The sequence below is a fragment of the Mytilus trossulus genome, chromosome 3 (genome assembly GCF_036588685.1).
Source record: "Mytilus trossulus isolate FHL-02 chromosome 3, PNRI_Mtr1.1.1.hap1, whole genome shotgun sequence".
Lineage (NCBI taxonomy): Eukaryota > Metazoa > Mollusca > Bivalvia > Mytilida > Mytilidae > Mytilus > Mytilus trossulus.
The window spans coordinates 76,263,721-76,284,056 of NC_086375.1; the positions used below are offsets into that span (position 1 = coordinate 76,263,721).

At 34.6% G+C, this 20,336-nt stretch overlaps 3 protein-coding genes across 4 annotated transcripts in view; 1 reads left to right on the forward strand and 2 right to left on the reverse strand.

Annotated features, from left to right (window-relative positions):
• Positions 1-1,082: 1,082 nt before the first annotated feature.
• LOC134711040 (uncharacterized) lies at positions 1,083-2,396 on the reverse strand. Its single transcript, XM_063571469.1, has one exon. The coding sequence runs from the start codon at positions 2,394-2,396 to the stop codon at positions 1,083-1,085; it is 1,314 nt and encodes a 437-aa protein (XP_063427539.1).
• Positions 2,397-2,879: 483 nt separating this feature from the next.
• LOC134711041 (uncharacterized) lies at positions 2,880-4,496 on the reverse strand. The gene has a single exon (XM_063571470.1). The coding sequence runs from the start codon at positions 4,494-4,496 to the stop codon at positions 2,880-2,882; it is 1,617 nt and encodes a 538-aa protein (XP_063427540.1).
• A 10,037-nt stretch (positions 4,497-14,533) lies between these two features.
• Positions 14,534-20,336, forward strand: part of LOC134712452 (E3 ubiquitin-protein ligase HECTD1-like) — a 39,195-nt gene continuing 33,392 nt past the window's right edge. For both annotated transcript variants that reach the window (XM_063573988.1, XM_063573989.1), the window contains exons 1-3: positions 14,534-15,115; positions 15,838-16,072; positions 17,178-17,405. In XM_063573988.1, coding sequence (XP_063430058.1) covers positions 14,976-15,115; positions 15,838-16,072; positions 17,178-17,405 — 603 coding nt within the window. In that variant the 5' untranslated portion in view covers positions 14,534-14,975. The remainder of the gene's footprint in view (positions 15,116-15,837; positions 16,073-17,177; positions 17,406-20,336) is intronic.

Here is a 20,336-nt window from a genome sequence, read left to right on the forward strand (position 1 = left end):
TCGCATGCTTTGCTGTAACGTTATCGGATGACATTCCAACGTCATTCGGCAAATTCCGGAAAACATATTTCGCTGGTACGTTTCTTTTTGTAAAACACAACAAAGTTCGATACAAACAAAATATTAGAAATCAGGATAATATATCATTAATAGTTATCAAAGGTACCAGGATTATAATTTAGTACGCCAGACGCGCGTTTTAGTCTAGCGGATATCAGAATAATTGATCACTTTATGGTAAAAGCATGAAACTTGGCATAGTGAAAGATTAAGGGGTATAGACAAAATTCAGATATGGAACCACGAAAAAAAATCCAATATGGCCGCCAAATTCAAGATGGCCGACATTAGTATAACATAATTCACTTGATGAAGTCTTCCAATTTTAATGAGTTCAGAAGATGTCACAAACTTAAGGAAATACAATTAAGATATGTCAATTATTATTTGTTTAAACCTTATAATACAGAAATCATCAAAATGGCGTCCAAATTCAAATTGGCGCGTCAAAATGTGTAAGTTTGACAGTATTCGTATGTATACACCATCATTGTATGATAGAAAGTTACCAAATCCGTGAAACTGATCATTTGATATCGACAAAGGCCTACAATGTATCATTAATGCCTGGGTGCATAGATAATATTTTCAAAATGGAGGTTCATGATCTTTCATGTGACGGTTGGATAGTTTCTTTGTACAACTATACAGAAGATGTGCTATTGTTAATGTCGACTGAGAATATGAACGATCCTGAATGTTGGGTCCAAATTGAATCATACTGACCAAAGTAAGTATCTTAGAATGGTATAATCAGACTTTTTAGGCACAAATAAGAAATACTAGCTGGTTTTACTTGTATTGATTCTAAACTCCATTTGCACATAAATCTCAACGTCATAAGTAGCATGAGGTTACAATACATACATAGCGGTACCGCGAACGTTTAATGAACACAGTCCTGAACATCCTGGGGGCCGCGAATGAAAATTAAAGCAATAAATAAAGAAAAAACTTTAAAATGAAATAACTATTGTCTCTCAAATGAAATAAAACTTTAACTTTTTACACTTAAACAGTCTTTATGTTTTACGGAACGGTTGAATCCAACTTTTGATTTTCTCCTTGGCATCAGTTTTTGCTTTTCTAGTTGAAGTAATAGTATTGTCACTGGAATCACACGGACTATCTGTTGATAAGAGTTCAAGTGGATATAGCTTACTTATTGGTCTAGATGTCGTGCCATTTTTAGTGCGTAAAATGGCAGACCTACAAAGTCCATCTCTCCCATAAACTAACTTAACGATAATCGCTATATTCCACACTGTCCTTGGGGTATCATCATGAATCTGTACAATGTCGCCCACTTTAATGATTTGAGTGTTATTTCCGGTGTTTCTATGTTGTTCCCTAAGTGAAGTGAGATATTCCCGTCGCCATCTGTTCCAGAAGTCGTGAATAATGCGTTTTTGAACACTAGATTGTCTATTTGCTGTGTAATGTGTTAAGTTTTGTACGTTCTCCTCACTGCTAAAATTAATTGTTCCTGAATACGGTAAAGTTTTAACCCGTCTTCCATAGAGAAGATGAGACGGTGTAAGCGGTTCATCATCGGTAAGGTCCGTTGATACGTGGGTTAACGGACGATCATTTAATATAGCCTCTATCTCGATCACAATTGTCTCTAGCACTCTAAAAGTAACTAGTGCTCGTCCTAACACTTTCTTTATGCAATTCTTGGTCAAGCCGATCAATCGTTCCCACCAACCACCATACCATGGTGCACGCTTCGGAATTAATTTCCACTGAGTTCCATATATGTTGAGTTGTTCCTGAATAGTAGTAGATTTTGTAAGCATTTCAATTTCCTTCGCTGCTGCGGTATATGTTGTACAATTGTCAGACATCATGATTTTTGGTAACGATTTGCGGCTGGTGAATCTCCTAAACGCTAGAATGAATGTTTGTTCTGTAAGGTCTTCAACGATTTCCAAATGCACAGCTCTAGTGTTAGCGCAGGTGAATAGACAAATATATGCTTTACTAATACTGTTGCTTTTTGTTCTCACATTCAATGCTCCTGTGAAGTTGACACCGGTTACGCAGTCGGACGGCAGTGGTGGTGGGTCGGGTGTATGATAGGGTCTTCCTGTAATTTTACGGTAAGTAACGCAATTACGGAGTATTGATTTAACACATTGTCGAATCGACGGAATCCAGTAAGACTGGCGAATAAATGTCACTGTACTTTCTAATCCAGAGTGAAAATTCTTTGCGTGTGCATCCATCACAATTAATTTACAAAATCTGTCTTTGTTCGGTATTAGTACTGGAAATTTAGCTGATTCATCAATCGGTGCATTGTTAATTCTCCCGCCACAACGTATAATGTTCATTTTATCCATGTACAATCTAAGTTACTTCACTAGCGCATTTTTCTCTGATTTGTTGTTTAAACTCTCAATAACATCTGGGTATTTACGCAGTTGCGAATCTCGAATCCATGAAGTCGAAGCAGTCTGAATTTCATTGACACTAAGATTTCCTGTTAGTTTGTCATTATTTCTACAGTTGTTTATGAATCGGTACATGTATGCAGTTATACGCAAAAGTTTTTGGTATGAGCTGTAGCGTTGTATATCCATAGTTTTACTTATTCCTTCATAAGATATGATTTTCTGTTGCGGTTCACTAGTTGATTGTCCTTGCTGAATGGTAGTGCTAAGAATGTGTGATTCTTTATTCTTCCACTGTGGCCACTTTGATTTGTCAGTGAGCCATTCGAGTCCTTTCATCCAAAGATCCAATTCTATGAATTTGGTTGCAGTTACTCCTCTCGATAGCATATCTGCCGGATTTGAATCTGTCGGACAGTACTTTCATGTGTATTCTTGCGTAATTTCGTTAATTTCCTTCACTCGATTACTAACGAAAACGGGTAATTGTTTCTCAGTAGTAAGCCAACTTAAAGTTATCTGACTGTCACTCCATAATGTGACGCTTGTAACATCCAAGTGTGATTTCAAATGCCTGACGAGTCTTGCGCCTATCAAAGCTGCACTGAGTTCTAACTTCGGAATTGTTAACTGTTTCAGTGGTGTCACTCGATTCTTTGACATGATAAGTACGGTTTCTTTTCCACTGACTAAATATGCGAATGCTCCATAGGCTTTCAAGCTTGCATCCGTAAACACATGTAATTCTACATTGTCTGATTTTTCTTTGAAATACGGTCTATTAATTTCCAAATGTGAACATTCATTAATATCTTTTAGTACACACTTCCATTCTGTTGTAATTTCAGATGTAAGAGGTTCATCCCAATTTAATCCTTTCTCCCACAAAGTCTGCATAAGCATCTTACTACGCACAGTAACTGGACCAATAAGTCCGAGTGGATCATAGATTTTAGACGATTGTCTTAAAATCTCTCGTTTTGTCATACGTGTATCTTCAATATCGATGTATTCCGGTTTGGCGAAAGTAAGTGTGTCGTTACAAGTGTTCCATCTCAATCCAAGCACTTTTATGAGTTCATCTTTGTCTAATACGTTGTGTGAATTTGCGCGTTCTCGCAAAAGTTGAGAATTTGAAGCCCATGAGCGCAAGTTAAATCCTGCTCTAGTGAATAAGTCTCTTGATGTATCAAAATATTTCAGTAATGCACTCTCTGTAGGAAAACTCGACAGTATATTATCAACATACAAATCGTTCTTTAAAGTGTCAGTATATTCACAACGGTTCTCTCTCAAGTGTTTTTGTAGAACGGAATTCAGTATGAATGGCGATGAAGTGGCTCCAAATAATACAGACTTAAATCGGTAAGTTGATAGTGGAGTTGATGGGTCTGTTGGTGTATCGAACCAAAAGAAACGTGTGACATCTCTATCCTGTGTCTCTAGTCCCACGTTCAAGAACGCCTTCTCTATATCAGTAGTAACGGCAAATTGGTGTAAACGAAATCTTAAAAGTATGCCGACTAAGTCATTTAAATTGGGTGGAGTGGTCATCAAACAATCATTAAGACTAGACGATTCTGGTGTTGCTTTACAACTGCAGTCGAATACGACCCTGATTGGTGTTGTAGTTGAATCTTTTCTCACAGCATGATGCGGAATATAGTGTACTTTGCTCTTTTCATCGGCCTCATTAGTAGTATGCACTTTCTCTATGAAGCCCCTTTTCTCCTGGTCAGCCATTATTTCTCCATATTTTTCCAATAGTTTGGGTTCTTTGCTAAGTCTTCTTACTACACTTTCCGTCCTTTGTTGTGCAATGGCTTTATTTGTCGGTAACGTAGGGTGATCCTCTTTCCATGGTAACGTTACAAAATATCTGTTGTCATGGTAACGAATTTGTTTCTCTTCATAAGTCTTTAGAATATCCATCTGTTCTTCTAACTTTGTGGAGTCAATTTTCTCGGTAGCCAGTGACTCTATTTTCCAAAATTTCTCCAAGTCGTACAAATCGGTTTTTGTTGCGATCATCACGTTCATCATCGAAGCTCTCTTGTATCCATCTGTGTCAGAGTTGTGTGAATGTAGCGTTCCAGACAACAGGTATCCGATTTTTGATTGAACAGCTGTCGGTCCTTCGCCTCGGATAATATCATTCTGAACAATTGACCAGAAGTAATCAGCTCCAATTAGAATAGAAATTTCAAAGTTTTCATCTGCTGTTACTGGGTGAGCTAATTTGATTCCTGACAAATATGTAAGTTTTGCTGCTTGCATACATAGGTTCTCATCGGTGCTGCGATCTCTGGAACGATCAAGACTCGAATCGGCAGTTTACCCTCTGTAGTTATGAGATATACCAATCCTGTTCTTAAATGGCGAATTTTAGTACTATTTGCATTGTCTCCAAATCCGGATAGGTTAACGCTTTCAGTTCCAGTAGGTTTGAGTTTCAATTTCTCGGCTAATTCCTCTGTGATAAATGAGCGCTGTGCGCCTTCGTCAAACAATATTTTTGCATCAAGTATTTCATGTCCTGCACTTACTGGGTTAATTGCTGTCTTTAAAAGTACACGATCTGTCGATTGCGAGTGTAAAACAGTGTCTGGTTCCTCCGCGTTGTGTTGAATTGTGCCTACGGTTATATCCCCTGTTGGTTTGTTGTCTTCATTTGTTTTAACATTGTCTTTGCAAATGCTGGTGTGATGACGTTTGTGACACTTGTTGCAAGTTCTTGTAGATTTACATGCGGATAAGCTATGGTGTCCTAGACAGTTAAAGCATAAACGATCTTTTTTCACGATTGACATCCGGCCATTGTAATCAGATACTTTAGTGCAATTAACAGACGAGTGTGGCTCCTTACAGTACGCACAGAGTGGCTTGGGTTTAGTGTTAGTTGCGTTTGTATTCTTGTTACCTCTATTCCGATTACTATAATTTGTATTTGTCAGAAAGGCGGCGGTAGCTGTAGGGTGTTCTAACTGTTCTGAAGTTTTGCCTGCATCCATAATATAAAGTTCATCGAAAATTCCACGGCGTAATTCATTCAGTTGTAAATCTGTAGATCTATATTGTCTGGCAAGATTTCTGCGGATTTCACCGGGTAGTTTGTTCATAATAATGGGCACTAAAAACGCTCCGTATGTGTCTTCACTTTGACCTAATGACTCCAATCCTCTAATGTGTATCTCAATTTCATCGTAATAGTTTTTCATGCTAGATATCGTGTATTTAGGGGCTGGTATATCAACTAGTGCTTGCATATACTTCTGTCTTATTACATGCGATTGTCCATATCTTTCTTGCAGTAAAGAAATAGCTTTCTCATAATTTGCATGTGTAAGCGCGAACCCTGTGACGGTTTTCAATGCCTCATCATGGAGTAGTGACTTCAAATAATTAAATTTCTGAACGTTTCCAAGGGTAGTGTTTTCGTGAACGGATGTCTCGTATGAATCCCAAAATGACTGCCACTGCATAATATTACCATCAAAGGTAGGAAGATTCAATTTGGGCAACTTGTTGTACTCATTTAATCTAGTGTTAGTACGTGAAAACTGAATTTCCGGTACACGGAAGTTTGAATTACATGTATTCTGTTTATTGTATATCTCGGGTTGAGCATAACTTTGTTGATCATGAGCAGGTTGAGCATAACTTGGTTGATCATGAGCGGGTTGAGCATGAGCGGGCTGAGCAGAGGCGGAATGTGAAGGGTCGCTATAACTGACGAAATCTTTTGCATTTGTACTGAGTGTGGATGTATTGACAAGAATGAGCTTTTGTATTTGCGTTATTTTTCCATCTAATGTGAAAGCATACTCATCTGAATCGACGATCTCGGCTTCTACTTCTCCTTCATCAAGATTTTCTAGAATATCCTCATTTAGTTTTTGTAGTGTATCTTGTTTCTTCAACAGATTGTTCACAATTTTAGTTAACTCTTCAGTGTTCACGGGCTCATCTCCGTCGTCTCGGATGTCCTCAAATTTCTTCAAAAGTCGGGAAATAACGCTTCTGTGTTCTGCACGTATAGAACGTAGTTTGGAACTCATCTTGGTCCTACGGCACCAATATCTTAGAATGGTATAATCAGACTTTTTAGGCACAAATAAGAAATACTAGCTGGTTTTACTTGTATTGATTCTAAACTCCATTTGCACATAAATCTCAACGTCATAAGTAGCATGACGTTACAATACATACATAGCGGTACCGCGAACGTCTAATGAACACAGTCCTGAACAGTAAGCAATGACTGGGGTACATAAGCTTCATGATATCCCTTTGGGAAGATTCCTTTAAATTCTGAATTTGATGCGAAAATATCTTTACGAACAAACGTAGCTGCTTTTGATATGTTGACAAACTCATTATCAAAGTCTTCTAAGCATCGAAGTTAGGGAAATTACATTTCTGTGTTTTAGTCGTGTACTATTAACTCGAGATGAAACATCTGCACCTAGACATGTTATTCTTTCCGTATAAAGTTTACATAGATCTGACAATCTGAAAATGCAATACCATGGATTTGACTTTCCTTCTTAGATTCGACATTATCATTTTTCATTTCAATTTGACATGCGCGATTATATAAGGAAACAAAACATTTAGAGTGGAACTTTGCTTCCTTTGCAATTAGATCACCAGCACTTAACTTTGCAAGTAACAACGTGTCATTTAATTTTACTGCTCATTCTCTCACACGTGTATCCTGTCCAAACGTTGAGGACTCATGAAGGGCTTCTTGACCATTTTCATTACAGAAAAAGCACACAGACGGGTTACTGGTGGACTGAACGGAGAAGATATGTCTAGTTTTCTTTTAGATGTGGTTGCTTTATCATCTATTCTCTCATGTGAGGTTGGTTTTTCTGCTCTATCCAACTTTGTCCTGTTCAGTTTAAGTTGCATGCCTTTTGGTCAATGAAAGACTGTGCTATTCCAGATCCCTCATCTAAATATAAGTTTTCAATGCACACATTAATGCCTTCAGGCATCAATCGTAATTCATGAAACTTCTAAACATTGTCAGCTAAAGATTGATAACCAACATTGAGACGTTTAGAATCAAATGGGCATATACGTTTTTCATCTATTATTTCTTGGCATAGGATGCAATTTGCCCAATCAATATTATTTAATTTATTTGGTTTGTCATATTCTACACTTGATACCCTGAACGTCTTTTCAGTAGCCATGTTGTAAGAAATATGATCGTAAATTAGTTTATATATTCCTTGTATATAACTTCTGTATGCCAGACGCGTGTTTCGTCTACAAATGACGTATCAGTGACGCTTGAATCGAAAAAGTTAAAAAGACAAACAAAATGTATGTAATTTAATATTTGATGACCTGAAATCCTGAAAGTTTTGCAAAGCACAAATATTTGTTGATTATTAATAGCTTTCTAGATATACACGATACAGTTTCTGATAATAAGACTTTTGACGGCCATTTTGAATTTGTCGGCCATTAAGCAATTATTTTTTATTGTTCCATATTCAGAAAATATTAATAAGCATCATAACTAGCAATATGCAAAGTTTTTTGCTTTTATTTTCAAATGATCAATTATACCATATTTTTTTTGGACTCTGCCTCATGACTGTTGGCGGCCATTTTGAATTTGTCGGCCATTATGGAATTATTTTGATTGTTCCATATTCATTAAAGATTAATAAGCATATTTTTGGACTCTGTCTTATGACTGTTGGTAGCCATTTTGAAAATGGCGGCCATTATTTATTTTTTTGTTATTGTTCCATATTCAGAAAAGATTAATAATCATCATAACTAGCAATATGCAAAGTTTTGTGCTTTTATTTTCAAATGTTAAATTAAACTATATTTTTGGACTCTGCTTCATGACTGTTGGCGGCCATTGTGGATTTTTTTTTTATGGCTTCATATCCAAAAATGTTAATAAGCATCATAACTAACACTGTGCAAAGTTTCATGCTTTTACCATAAAGTGATCAATTGTCCCAAAATATTGGACTTAGCTGCTGGACTATTTCGTCTACATAATACTCATCAGGGACGCTCATATCAAAATATTCATCAAGCCAAACAAGTACGAAGTTGACGAGCATTGATGATCCAAAATTCCAAAAAGTTGTGCCAAATACGGCTAAGGCACAGGCACTTGTCTCAAAAAAAAATCCTATATACCTTAATAAATTGTTATATTAAGGTATATAGGAATTTTTTTTTGAGACAGGTGCCTGTGGGCTAAGGTAAGATATTCCTGGGATAAGAATATCCTAAAAAATGCAAAACAAATATAACAACAAACGCATTTTTTCAAAGTTTTAAAACTAGTGTTTGTCTGTATGTCTTCTGTTGAAGTATATGATAAAAAGAACACAACATGTTATTTTTCATATCAGACCCCTTATCAGTCCATGGTCAAAATCATCCCTCGAGCATGTCGGCTCTCGGGCTGATAAGGGGTCTGATATGAAAAATGCCATACTATAATCTAATCAATATTTATCATGCTTTTTATTTCTCTAAATGTTTTATTTTCTTTAAAGTGACGTGTTGACCCGAGACCCGTACACTCTGGATCTTCCTGATATTTTTTTTTCTTCATACTTTTTCTCTATCTATCATAGTTTTCAAACTAATATCCCAAAACGCAAAAGTAAATCCGACACATTTTAAATAAGATATTCTTATGATGATTGTGGTAAAGTTTGATGTTGGTGGTTTCAGATAGGAAATTGCTTTTACAAAGAAATCAAACGACAGCCACTTGATTACAGCTTCCAGCACAACATAAAAACAGTTGTAAAACTATGTTGCACATGATTTGACTCGTCAGAAAAGGACGAAGCACACTAAAATACTAACAAAATATTCCGACCTGAGAGTACTCGCAGTTACTGAAAGCTGACAATTTCTATGGCAAGCCGTTTTGCTATTTATTCTTACTTAAAGATATCTCATAAACTTTATAAGATATCGCATATACTTTATGATATATCTTATATGATTTTCTTTACAAGATATCTCATAAATTATATAAGATATCTTTCCGTTGTGTCATTTGTTTTCTCTTATTTTTGAGTGTGCATTCACATTACTATAAGACGTGTCACGGTACTTAACTATCCTAAATTCTTTGGTTTTGATGTTGTATTTGTTATTCTCATAGGATTTTGTCTAATGCTTAGTCCGTTTCTGTGTGTGTTACATTTTAATGTTCTGTTGTTGTTCTCCTCTTTTATTTAATGCGCTTCCCTCAGTTTTAGTTTGGTACACCGATTTTGTTTTTTGTCCATGGATTTATGAGTTTTGAACAGCGGTATACTACTGTTGCCTTTATTTTTTTTAAACTATATGAGATATCTTATAAACTATACAAGACATCTTTAAAACTCATATAAGATATCTTATATATTAAAGGAGATATCGTATATATTATATAAGATATCTTTAATATATATTATATGAGATATCTTGAAAAATTCGAATAAATAGTAAAACAGCTTGCCATAAGTTTCACTTAATAAATCAATCCGGACTCCTTAACTATGATTATACATTTCCAAAGGATTTATTGTAAAGACGTCCAAAAAACGTGTGGGCAATGCCAAAATATAGAAATATATAGTATCAACACAAGTTTGAAAACGTTTTGCTAATATACTTGGACTATATGCCATTGTGTGCTTCTTTGTTACATGTTTGATTGTTTGTTTGCTTTTTTAGTGATTTAAAGATTAAAACACAATGTTGACGGCTTTATCCGACCCTTTATCACTATTTTGACCTTTTTACCTAATGTCTGTTTGTTTTGTTCACGCATAAAAAAATAATGTATTTCCAAAAAAATCAGGATATATGTGTAATTGTTCAAGCCATCGAAATATAATATGAAATGACTAATGAATTGTCGAGTTCAGGGTTGTCAATTTTCAGTATAAACTCTGAAGAAATTATTTTTAATCTTTAGATTCTTAAAATATCCAAGCATTAAAATTCAGTTATTGTCGAAGGTCAAACTGTTCTCAGGTTCAATATTTGCAGTAGCTAATTTTTTAATATGCATTGAATAAAATAATATCAGGCCTTTCTATTTTTCCAAGCATTTTGTAAAATGCCTAAAATAAATTACTCAATATATAAAATGCCCGAATCGGACATCTAAATTGCCAAACTTTTTTTGAATGTCTGTAAAAGAGGGGCAAAAGATATCAAAGGGACAGTCAAACTCATAAATCTAAAACAAACTGACAAAGCCATGGCTAAAATAAAAAAAGACAAACAGACAAACAATAGTACACATGACACAACATAGAAAACTAAAGAATAAACAACACGAACCCAACAAATTGATAACAAATCCAGTAAATAGTCTAATTCGGTAGGTGACATGGATCATCCTTGGTGACATTCATGAAAGGGAAGGGGATTGTAGTTACGACGTAAGGAAAATATCCGATATCATTTGTGAAACGGTTATTCCATAACGTTTCGTCCCCGAGGTTATCACCAGTCCAGTAGTCAACACTTCGATCTTGGATACCGAATAAGTTGGGAAATGAATATATTCCATATGTAGGTGAAGTTGGCATACTGCTACTAACGTACATGGGGGTACTAGTAATTGATCATTTCTAAAATGAAATCTTCTCGTTTGTCATATATATAGATTGTTGAACCGAAATAACTGTGTATGTCAAATTCGAGGTATAAGTCTAAAAGATGAGGCGGAAGTAACCATGTCGATTGTTTCCTTAATATCTAGTTCTGTTGGACATTATAACGGCTATATCTTAAACGAACGTTCCAGTAAATACTTGGATCCAAGTTGTCCACAAACAATACGATAATACCAAAAACTTTAACTATCTACGCTATGCACAATGAACCAAAATATATACACTAGCTCTTTGTCGATACAAAGTAACAATGGACAATAAAACAATTATATATACACAAATATAATTAGTACACAGCCTGTCCTCCTAATGGGACATTCTGTCCTATATCAAGACGTAGACACTCTATCCGAATGGATTAAGGCAGTGAGGTCGTTAATACAAATCAGAATTAAGAAACTGAATTGGTCCATCAATGCCCATGCTACGTCAATCTTCAAAGATCCAAATGTTGCTAAACACCTATCTGACCTCCATGATGACTATGTTGTTGTCCCCGCAGACAAAGCCCCAAATAACATCGTTTTTATCTGTAAAAGTCATTACATTAATTGCTTGATAAACGAATTAGGTATAGACAATTCACTTGGAAACCCAACATATACCCTCACGACACTTACCAAAGAGGAAATCCTGGATAATCATAGGTCTGTTCTTTGTTCCTCAACCAAAGATGAAGAACTGGATCTTCCATCACTGTATTGGATACCTAAACTACATAAGTGTCCTTACAAACAACGGTATATTGCTGGGTCTTCCAAGTGCTCCACGAAACCCCTTTCTAAATTATTAACATCCATTTTATCAGCAATAAAAAACGGGCTTCAAAGTTATTGTGAAACTGCCTATTTTAGAGGTGGCGTGAATCAGATGTGGATACTTAAAAATTCCAAAGATCTTTTAGAGTACATACAATCTAACTCTCTTTCATCTTGTAACAGTATTAAAACATTTGACTTTTCTACTCTTTACACAAGTATTCCACATTCCAAACTAAAAGACAAATTAAAAGAGTTGGTATTACTTTGCTTCATAAAAAAGAATGGCCAACGTAGATACAAGTATCTTGTCTTAGGGAGGGATGAATCATACTTTGTAAAGAATCATTCTGATTCAAACAAAAAAATCTCTGAAACCGATATTATCAAGATGCTTGATTTCTTGATTGACAACATATTTGTTACGTTCGGAGGACGTGTTTTTCAACAGACTCTCAGCATCCCAATGGGAACAAACTGTGCCCCTCTACTTGCTGACTTGTTTCTTTATTATTATGAGGCTGACTTCATGCAGGAACTTCTTAGGAAGAAAGATAAGAAGTTAGCAATATCCTTTAACTCTACTTTCCGCTATATAGATGACGTTCTTTCACTAAACAATTCAAAATTTGGTGACTATGTGGATCGCATCTATCCCATCGAATTGGAGATAAAATATACTACAGATAGAGTTAAGTCGGCTTCATATCTTGACTTACATCTAGAAATTGACAATGAGGGTCGGTTGAAGACAAAACTTTACGACAAAAGAGATGATTTCAGCTTTCCAATTGTGAACTTTCCATTTCTAAGTAGCAACATTCCAGCAGCACCTGCATACGGGGTATATATCTCCCAATTGATACGATATTCCCGTGCTTGCATTTCCTATCATGATTTTCTTGATAGAGGGTTACTGCTCACAAGGAAGCTATTAAACCAAGAGTTCCAAATGGTGAAGTTGAAATCATCCCTTCGTAAATTTTACGGACGCCATCACGAGTTGGTTGACCGTTATGGAATAACCGTTTCACAAATGATATCGGATATGTTCCTTACGTCGTAACTACAATCCCCTTCCCTTTGATGAATTTGACCTACCGAATTAGACTATTTACCGGATTTGTAATCACATAAGCAACACGACGGGTGCCGCATGTGGAGCAGGATCTGCTTACCCTTCCGGAGCACCTGAGATCACCCCTAGTTTTTGGTGGGGTTCGTGTTGTTTATTCTTTAGTTTTCTATGTTGTGTCATGTGTACTATTGTTTTTCTGTTTGTCTTTTTAATTTTTAGCCATGGCGTTGTCAGTTTGTTTTAGATTTACGAGTTTGACTGTCCCTTTGGTATCTTTCGTCCCTCTTTTAAGACAGTGCGGCCTGGTACAGTATGCTACTTCCAGACAGTCTGGGCTGGTACATAGTTATCAAAGGTATACCAGGATTATAATTTAATACGTCAAACGCGCGTTTTGTCTACATAAGACTTGATCTTCATTGACGCTCAGATCAAAATAGTTGTAAAGCCAAACAAGTACAATATTGAAGCGCATTGAGGACTCAAAATTCCAAAAAGTTGTGCAAAATACGGCTAAGGTAATCTATTCCTGGGATAAGAAAATCCTTAGTTTAAAAAAAAATAAAGTTTAGTGACAGGAAATTTATCAAAATGACCATACTGGGCTGGTGAAACCCCCCGAGATGAAACGTCCACCAGTAGTGGCTTCGACCCAGTGGTGGAAATATTTATCAAAGGTACCAGGATTATAATCTAATACGCCAGACGCGCGTTTCGTCTACATAAGACTCATCAGGGACGCTCAGATCAAAGTAGTTGTAAAGCCAAACAAGTACAAAGTTGAAGAGTATTGAGGACCCAAAATTCGAAAAAGGTGTGCCAAATAGGGCTTAGCAGGAAGACATATATTATGTTAGATATACTGTTCCCAGTGCTAAGTTAGTAAGTTAAGTATACTACCATATAATAGTCCCAGATATAAATAAATAATTCTAAAAACGTACAAATTCGATCATGATCTATTTTAGGGGTTGGATTTTATCATGCATTACGTACTCACTAGTGTAGGCTAGTCTCAGTCTTCTCAGTGTAAGAAATTCCGCGACCGTCAGAACCCGGATACAAACAAATGGAAGTTTTTAACGGTATCAATTAAAATGACTTACGAAAAATCTTTACTGAGGTTTGCCATAAACTGCGATTAACAACAATACAGAATAAAATCTGCTATGAAAGGGGTGCAATTTGTGCCCATAGGAAAGCATACAACTTGTCAATCATATTGTCGAAAGTGCATAAATGTTGTCCATGAGAAAATATTAACATGTAGAGGGTGGAAAAGTCAAAACTAACTTCTGATTTATTTGGACCACTAGGTGTCCGTAATATATTTAAAACATTCAAGTTTTTCACATGGTGACTAAAAATAATGAATTGCAGTTTTCTAATATGTTTTATTTCAGAAGTGAATATGTTTTAAAAAATGTAAAAAGAAATGTTAAGATAACAAAATGATGAAGTATAATTATTTTAGGAAGCTTTTAATTGTTTGTTTACAAGGCAAAGATTAAATTATAATCCGCGGGAATTTTACTTTTTAGCATTTCCGGTGTTTAGATTATGAACCGGATGTTGCGATCACAACGAGGCTATAAATAGTTTATGAAGGTGAAGAACAAAACAAAAGTGCCTTCCTTTGTTTTCTTTAAATAGCTAAAGTAGGAGATAGCTTATTGGAAATGTTTTAAAATTTCTGACAAAAGACACAATATCTTGTTCCAGTCCGTGTGTTCAGTCAATTGACACGGAAGAAAGTCCGACGGTTTCAAGCTGTATGATCAGATAATTTCCTTGCACTGCTACGACGAATGCATGCACTTTCGAGTGCTCATTCATTAGTCACAAAGAATTTCCGTGTGACATATTGTACTCATAAACGTGATAGATTGGAGTAAAGTTATTTATCTGACCTAACCAGAAAAGGGGGTTACCCTACTGGGGTTTCAACCTCAGAGGTCTAAACTTAGTTTAGACAAAGGTAATCCAAACCAGACCCCCAGACATAATGGCAGACTTTGACCCAGAGACTTTGTTAGAATGGCTGCAGATGGGACAGGGAGACGAGAGAGATATGCAACAGATTGCCCTAGAACAACTGTGTATGCTGTTGTTGATGTCTGACAATGTTGACAGAGTTTTTGAAAGGTAAACTATGAAATTATATATATAATATATATGCATGTATAATATATATTATGTCCATTAAAACATTATAAAATCTTTTAAGATATAACCAAATGTTGTCATATGTAGAGCACTCGTTTAAAAAAACCTCAATTGTCAAAAAGAAAATTACAAAATAAATTTGGTTTCTCTTGCCCCATATTTGTTAGAGCATTTGTCCAAAGATTGGTGTACGTGCTCTTAGGACTAGTAAATCTCACAATTTTAATTATTTCAGATATCTTTTGAAGGGTCTATTAAAGCTGTTACAAATAAGGCCACATTTAAAAATATTTTGTTTTGCCCAAACCCTACCCAAAGGTTGAGACAGTGGGTAGGTAGGTCAAATGTAGGTAGGCATTTTCTTTTTTTTTTCAAAAAAAGAAATTGAAGTATCAGATATTTATAAGTCTTCATGCCTATTTGATTACAAAAAAACTTCTTCAAATCAGGACAATAAAAGAATTTGAGTAGGCAGCTTTTTCTGGGTAGGTAGCGTTTGGGCAAACAAACCTATTATTTATTATGGCTTAATGTAAGTTATAATTCTTAAGATGTATGAAAATCAAAAATATATTTTTAACCATTAACAATATTGTTATATCAGGCATGTGCCGGAAAGTAACAATCAATCAGCTGGTGTTTTTCTGTATACGAATTAAAGAAGGAGAAGACATGTTTTTAAGAAACTGTTTTTTTTTCAGTTGTCCACCAAGAACATTTCTGCCAGCTTTATGTCGTATCTTCTTGGATGAGTGCGCTCCAGACAATGTACTTGAGGTGACAGCAAGGGCCATTACTTACTATCTAGATGTATCGGCAGAGTGCACCAGGCGTATTGTTGCTGTAGATGGCGCTATAAAAGCTTTATGTAATAGGCTGGTAATTGTTGAAATGTCATCAAGGACCAGTAGAGATTTGTCTGAACAATGCATCAAGGTAAATGTTTAGGAAATTTGCCCATGTTTTTTTTCACCATGTTTTTATATACACTTTTTACGGTTTTGCCAAGTGTCATCCCTTCGAATTCTATTTCACTTGGATTTGAAATTCCTTACAACAACATTGTATGAAGTTTAACAGGTACCCTTGGAATAACAATGCTTCAGTCAGACTTGATAAATCCATCCTAGAATTAAAACTTAGGTCTTCTTTAGATAATGCTACATGTACAATGTAGGTAACCCTGTGCAATAAGTGTATATATACATGTCTTGCAGTTGCATTGTCTTGATATCATTCAGTTAAAAATATTAAAAGTTGTAAGTTAAGCATGTTAAGTATTTCATTCTTGTCAAATCCAATGAATTGAGTGAAAATATGCATGTGTACTTTTTTTGTTGCATAAATTTGTAATTTACTGTTAAGCCTTTTATTCCATGTTATGCTGTAATAGATCCCTGATATGAATCATCTGTTTTTAATCCCTTTCTTCACAGATTTGAGTAAGTCCTTGTGTTTATTCTAGACAATAAGCTTTGATTAAATGTGATAACTAAACTTAAATATGATTATTACATAATAAATGGCAGAACAAATTCTTGTCATTTCATTAACCTTATATATGACAGATAGTGAGATAACCTTTTAGTTTTGGCCAAATGATTGGTATATTATTTATTCTACAAAGATTTTATATTAATCCTGTTTAGCAATTATTAAAATATGAATTTCATAAAACTTATAAATATAAATCAAGAATAGGTTGTTATAACAAAAAATAATCTGGGAAATATTTTGGATTTTAAAAGAGTATTTTCTTTAATAAATTTGAGAAATTTGTTATACTGACAGTTGTAAAGTTGTGGTAAACATAATGGTATTTCAAATTTCCTTTTTTACCAGGATGCTATGTAAAATATCTGGGGAGAACCTTAAGTATAACTGCTAGTTATTAATTATTGAATGAATGTCTTGGAAAATTTACAAAATTTTGAAGATTTAAAAAATATTTCATACTTTTTAGCATTTTATCGATTGTCCCTCTGTCCTAGGCTGTTAGCTAGAACTTTACATGTATCACCACTCTAACTATCTTCTATAGGTTATGGAGAGAATGTGTACCAGAGAATCAGGAGCTGTTTTTGATGCAGGAGGACTACAGTGTGTTCTCACCTTTATCAGAGTGCATGGATCACAGGTTCATAAGGATACCTTACACTCTTCAATGTCTGTAGTTTCTCGTCTCTGTGGTAGAATGGAGCCCCAAGACCAATCCTTGGAGACATGTGTAATGTCACTGTCTGATCTTCTTGAACATGATGATCAATTTGTAAGTTTATATATTTTTACCACCAAAATCACATTTAACTCTAAATAAAAGCCAATCTACTTGCAAGTGCAGGGCCGTTACCTGAATTTTTTACACCAAAGTTTTTTTTTGAAATAATAAAATGAAATATTGACAATATGTACACGAAGAACTTGAATTTATATTATAAACAACACAGTTTTGACAGTGTCATCATCATACATGATATATCTGTCATCTTCTGGATTTTTAATCGATAGTAAACAGTTTCAGTATATTTATTTTATTTAAATTGTGTGAACACCCGTCTGTTATTCAGTATTTCCTATGTCGTACGAGAAAACATATTAAACTTTGGTCTTGACAAATTTGAATAAAATTTAACAATTCACATTTATTTAGGGGCTCAATTAAGCATAGGAAGTTCACTTTGTATTGTGAATCTTTCATGATATCGGAAATTCATTATCGGCTGAATCAGCTGTTGGATCATTATACAGTTAAGCTGCATTATGCAAGCACCCTAGATTTGTGTTCTACCCAATAAATGCTGAAATACCTGCCATTGTTATTTTCTAGCTGGCTACTATGTTACTGTATACATGTACATATATAACTAATTGAACACGTTTTAAATACTTTTTATTCTGGATCACAAACAATATGACCAGAAAAACCTTAAATGTTTGTCGAATCATCCTAAAGTTTTGAAGTTACACATAGGAAGTAGTGCTCATTAGGAATCATTGTGTAGTTTAGTATGACCTGTGCTTTTTGATAAGATGTCAAAGAACAATTGCATGAAATGTTTATCGCCGAAAATCTCTAAAGACAGGTAGTTTAGATTTCCCAAATGGCAAAAGTCGTAGGAATATTGTTTATCATTTGGTAGTACAAATACGTCAGTAGTCTATTTATAAGTTCAACTGTTCATGTTCATATCATATGATATAGTTACAGGGGAGGTAATGACGTTGCTAACGTAAAATGTTAATTTTGCAACGTCAAACTGTGACATATCGGAAAAAAGATGCATTTTCTGACTGATTTTGATCATTCAAACTGATTTATTTTGAAAACGAGGGCATGGCTTCCTATTTTTTATACGACTGCAAAATTTGAAAAAATTTTCGTCGTATATTGCTATCACGTTGGCGTCGTCGTCCGAATACTTTTAGTTTTCGCACTCTAACATTAGTAAAAGTGAACAGAAATCTTTGAAATTTTAACACAAGGTTTATGACCACTAAAGGAAGGTTGGTATTGATTTTTGGAGTTTTGGTCCCAACATTTTAGGAATAAGGGGCCAAAAAGGGCCCAAATAAGCATTTTCTTGGTTTTCGCACTATAACTTTAGCTTAAGTAAATAGAAATCTATGAAATTTTGACACAAGGTTTATGACCACAAAAGAAAGGTTGGGATTGATTTTGGGAGTTTTGGTTTTAACAGTTTAGGAATTAGGGGCCAAAAAGGGGCCAAATAAGCATTATTCTTGGTTTTCGCACAATAACGTTAGTTTAAGTTAATAGAAATCAATGAAATTTAAACACAATGTTTATGACCACAAAAGGAAGGTTGGTATTGAATTTGGGAGTTTAGGTCCCAACAGTTTAGGAATTAGGGGCCAAAAAGGGACCCAAATAAGCATTTTTCTTGGTTTTCGCACCATAACGTTATTATAAGTAAAAAGAAATCTATGAAATTTAAACACAAGGTTTATGACCATAAAAGGAAGGTTGGTATTGATTTTGGGAGTTTTGGTCCCAACAGTTTAGAAATAAGGGGCCCAAAGGGTCCAAAATTAAACTTTGTTTGATTTCATCAAAATTGAATAATTGGGGTTCTTTGATATGCTGAATCTAACTGTGTATGTAGATTCTTAACTTTTGGTCCCGTTTTCAAATTGGTTTACATTAAGGTCCAAAGGGTCCAAAATTAAACTTAGTTTGATTTTGACAAAAAATGAATCAGTTGGGTTCTTTGATATGCTGAATCTAAAAATGTACTTAGTTTTCAAGTTGGTCCAAATCGGGGCCCAAAATTAAACTTTGTTTGATTTCATCAAAAATTGAATAAATGGGGTTCTTTGATATGCCAAATCTAACTGTGTATGTAGATTCTTCATTTTTGGTCCTGTTTTCATATTGGTCTACATTAAAGTCCTAAGGGTCCAGTTTGATTTTAACAAAAATTGAAATCTTTGGGTTCTTTGATATGCTGAATCCAAACATGTACTTAGATTTTTGATTATGGGCCCAGTTTTCAAGTTGGTCCAAATCAGGATCTAAAATTATTATATTAAGTGTTGTGCAATAGCAAGTCTTTTCAATTGCACAGTATTGGGCAATGGCAAGAAATATCTAATTGCACAATATTGTGAAATAGCAATTTTTTTTAATTAGAGTTATCTTTCTTTGTCCAGAATAGTAAGCAAGAAATATCTAATTGCACAATATTGTGCAATTGCAAGAATATTTTTTAATTGGAGTTATCTTTCTTTGTCCAGAATCAACTTAAATCTTTGTTATATATAATATACAATGTATATTCACTTTTTACTACCAAATGATAAATTAAAATAATCTTTACCATTCAGTGATAACAAGCAGTTTTTTTAAAATCTTAATATTTTATGATGTATTTAAATGAGTAGTTATTGTTGCAAACTCCATTAGAAATTTTAATTGAAATTAGTTTTGGAATAAGGGAAAGGGGGATGTGATTAAAAAAATTGGGTTCAATTTTTCTCATTTGAAATTTCATAAATAAAAAGAAAATTTCTTCAAACATTTTTTTGAGAGGATTAAAATTCAACAGCATAGTGAATTGCTCTAAGAGAAAACAAACATTTTAAGTTCATTAGAACACATTCATTCTGTGTCAGAAACCTATGCTGTGTCAACTATTTAATCACAATCCAAATTTAGAGCTGAATCCAGCTTGAATGTTGT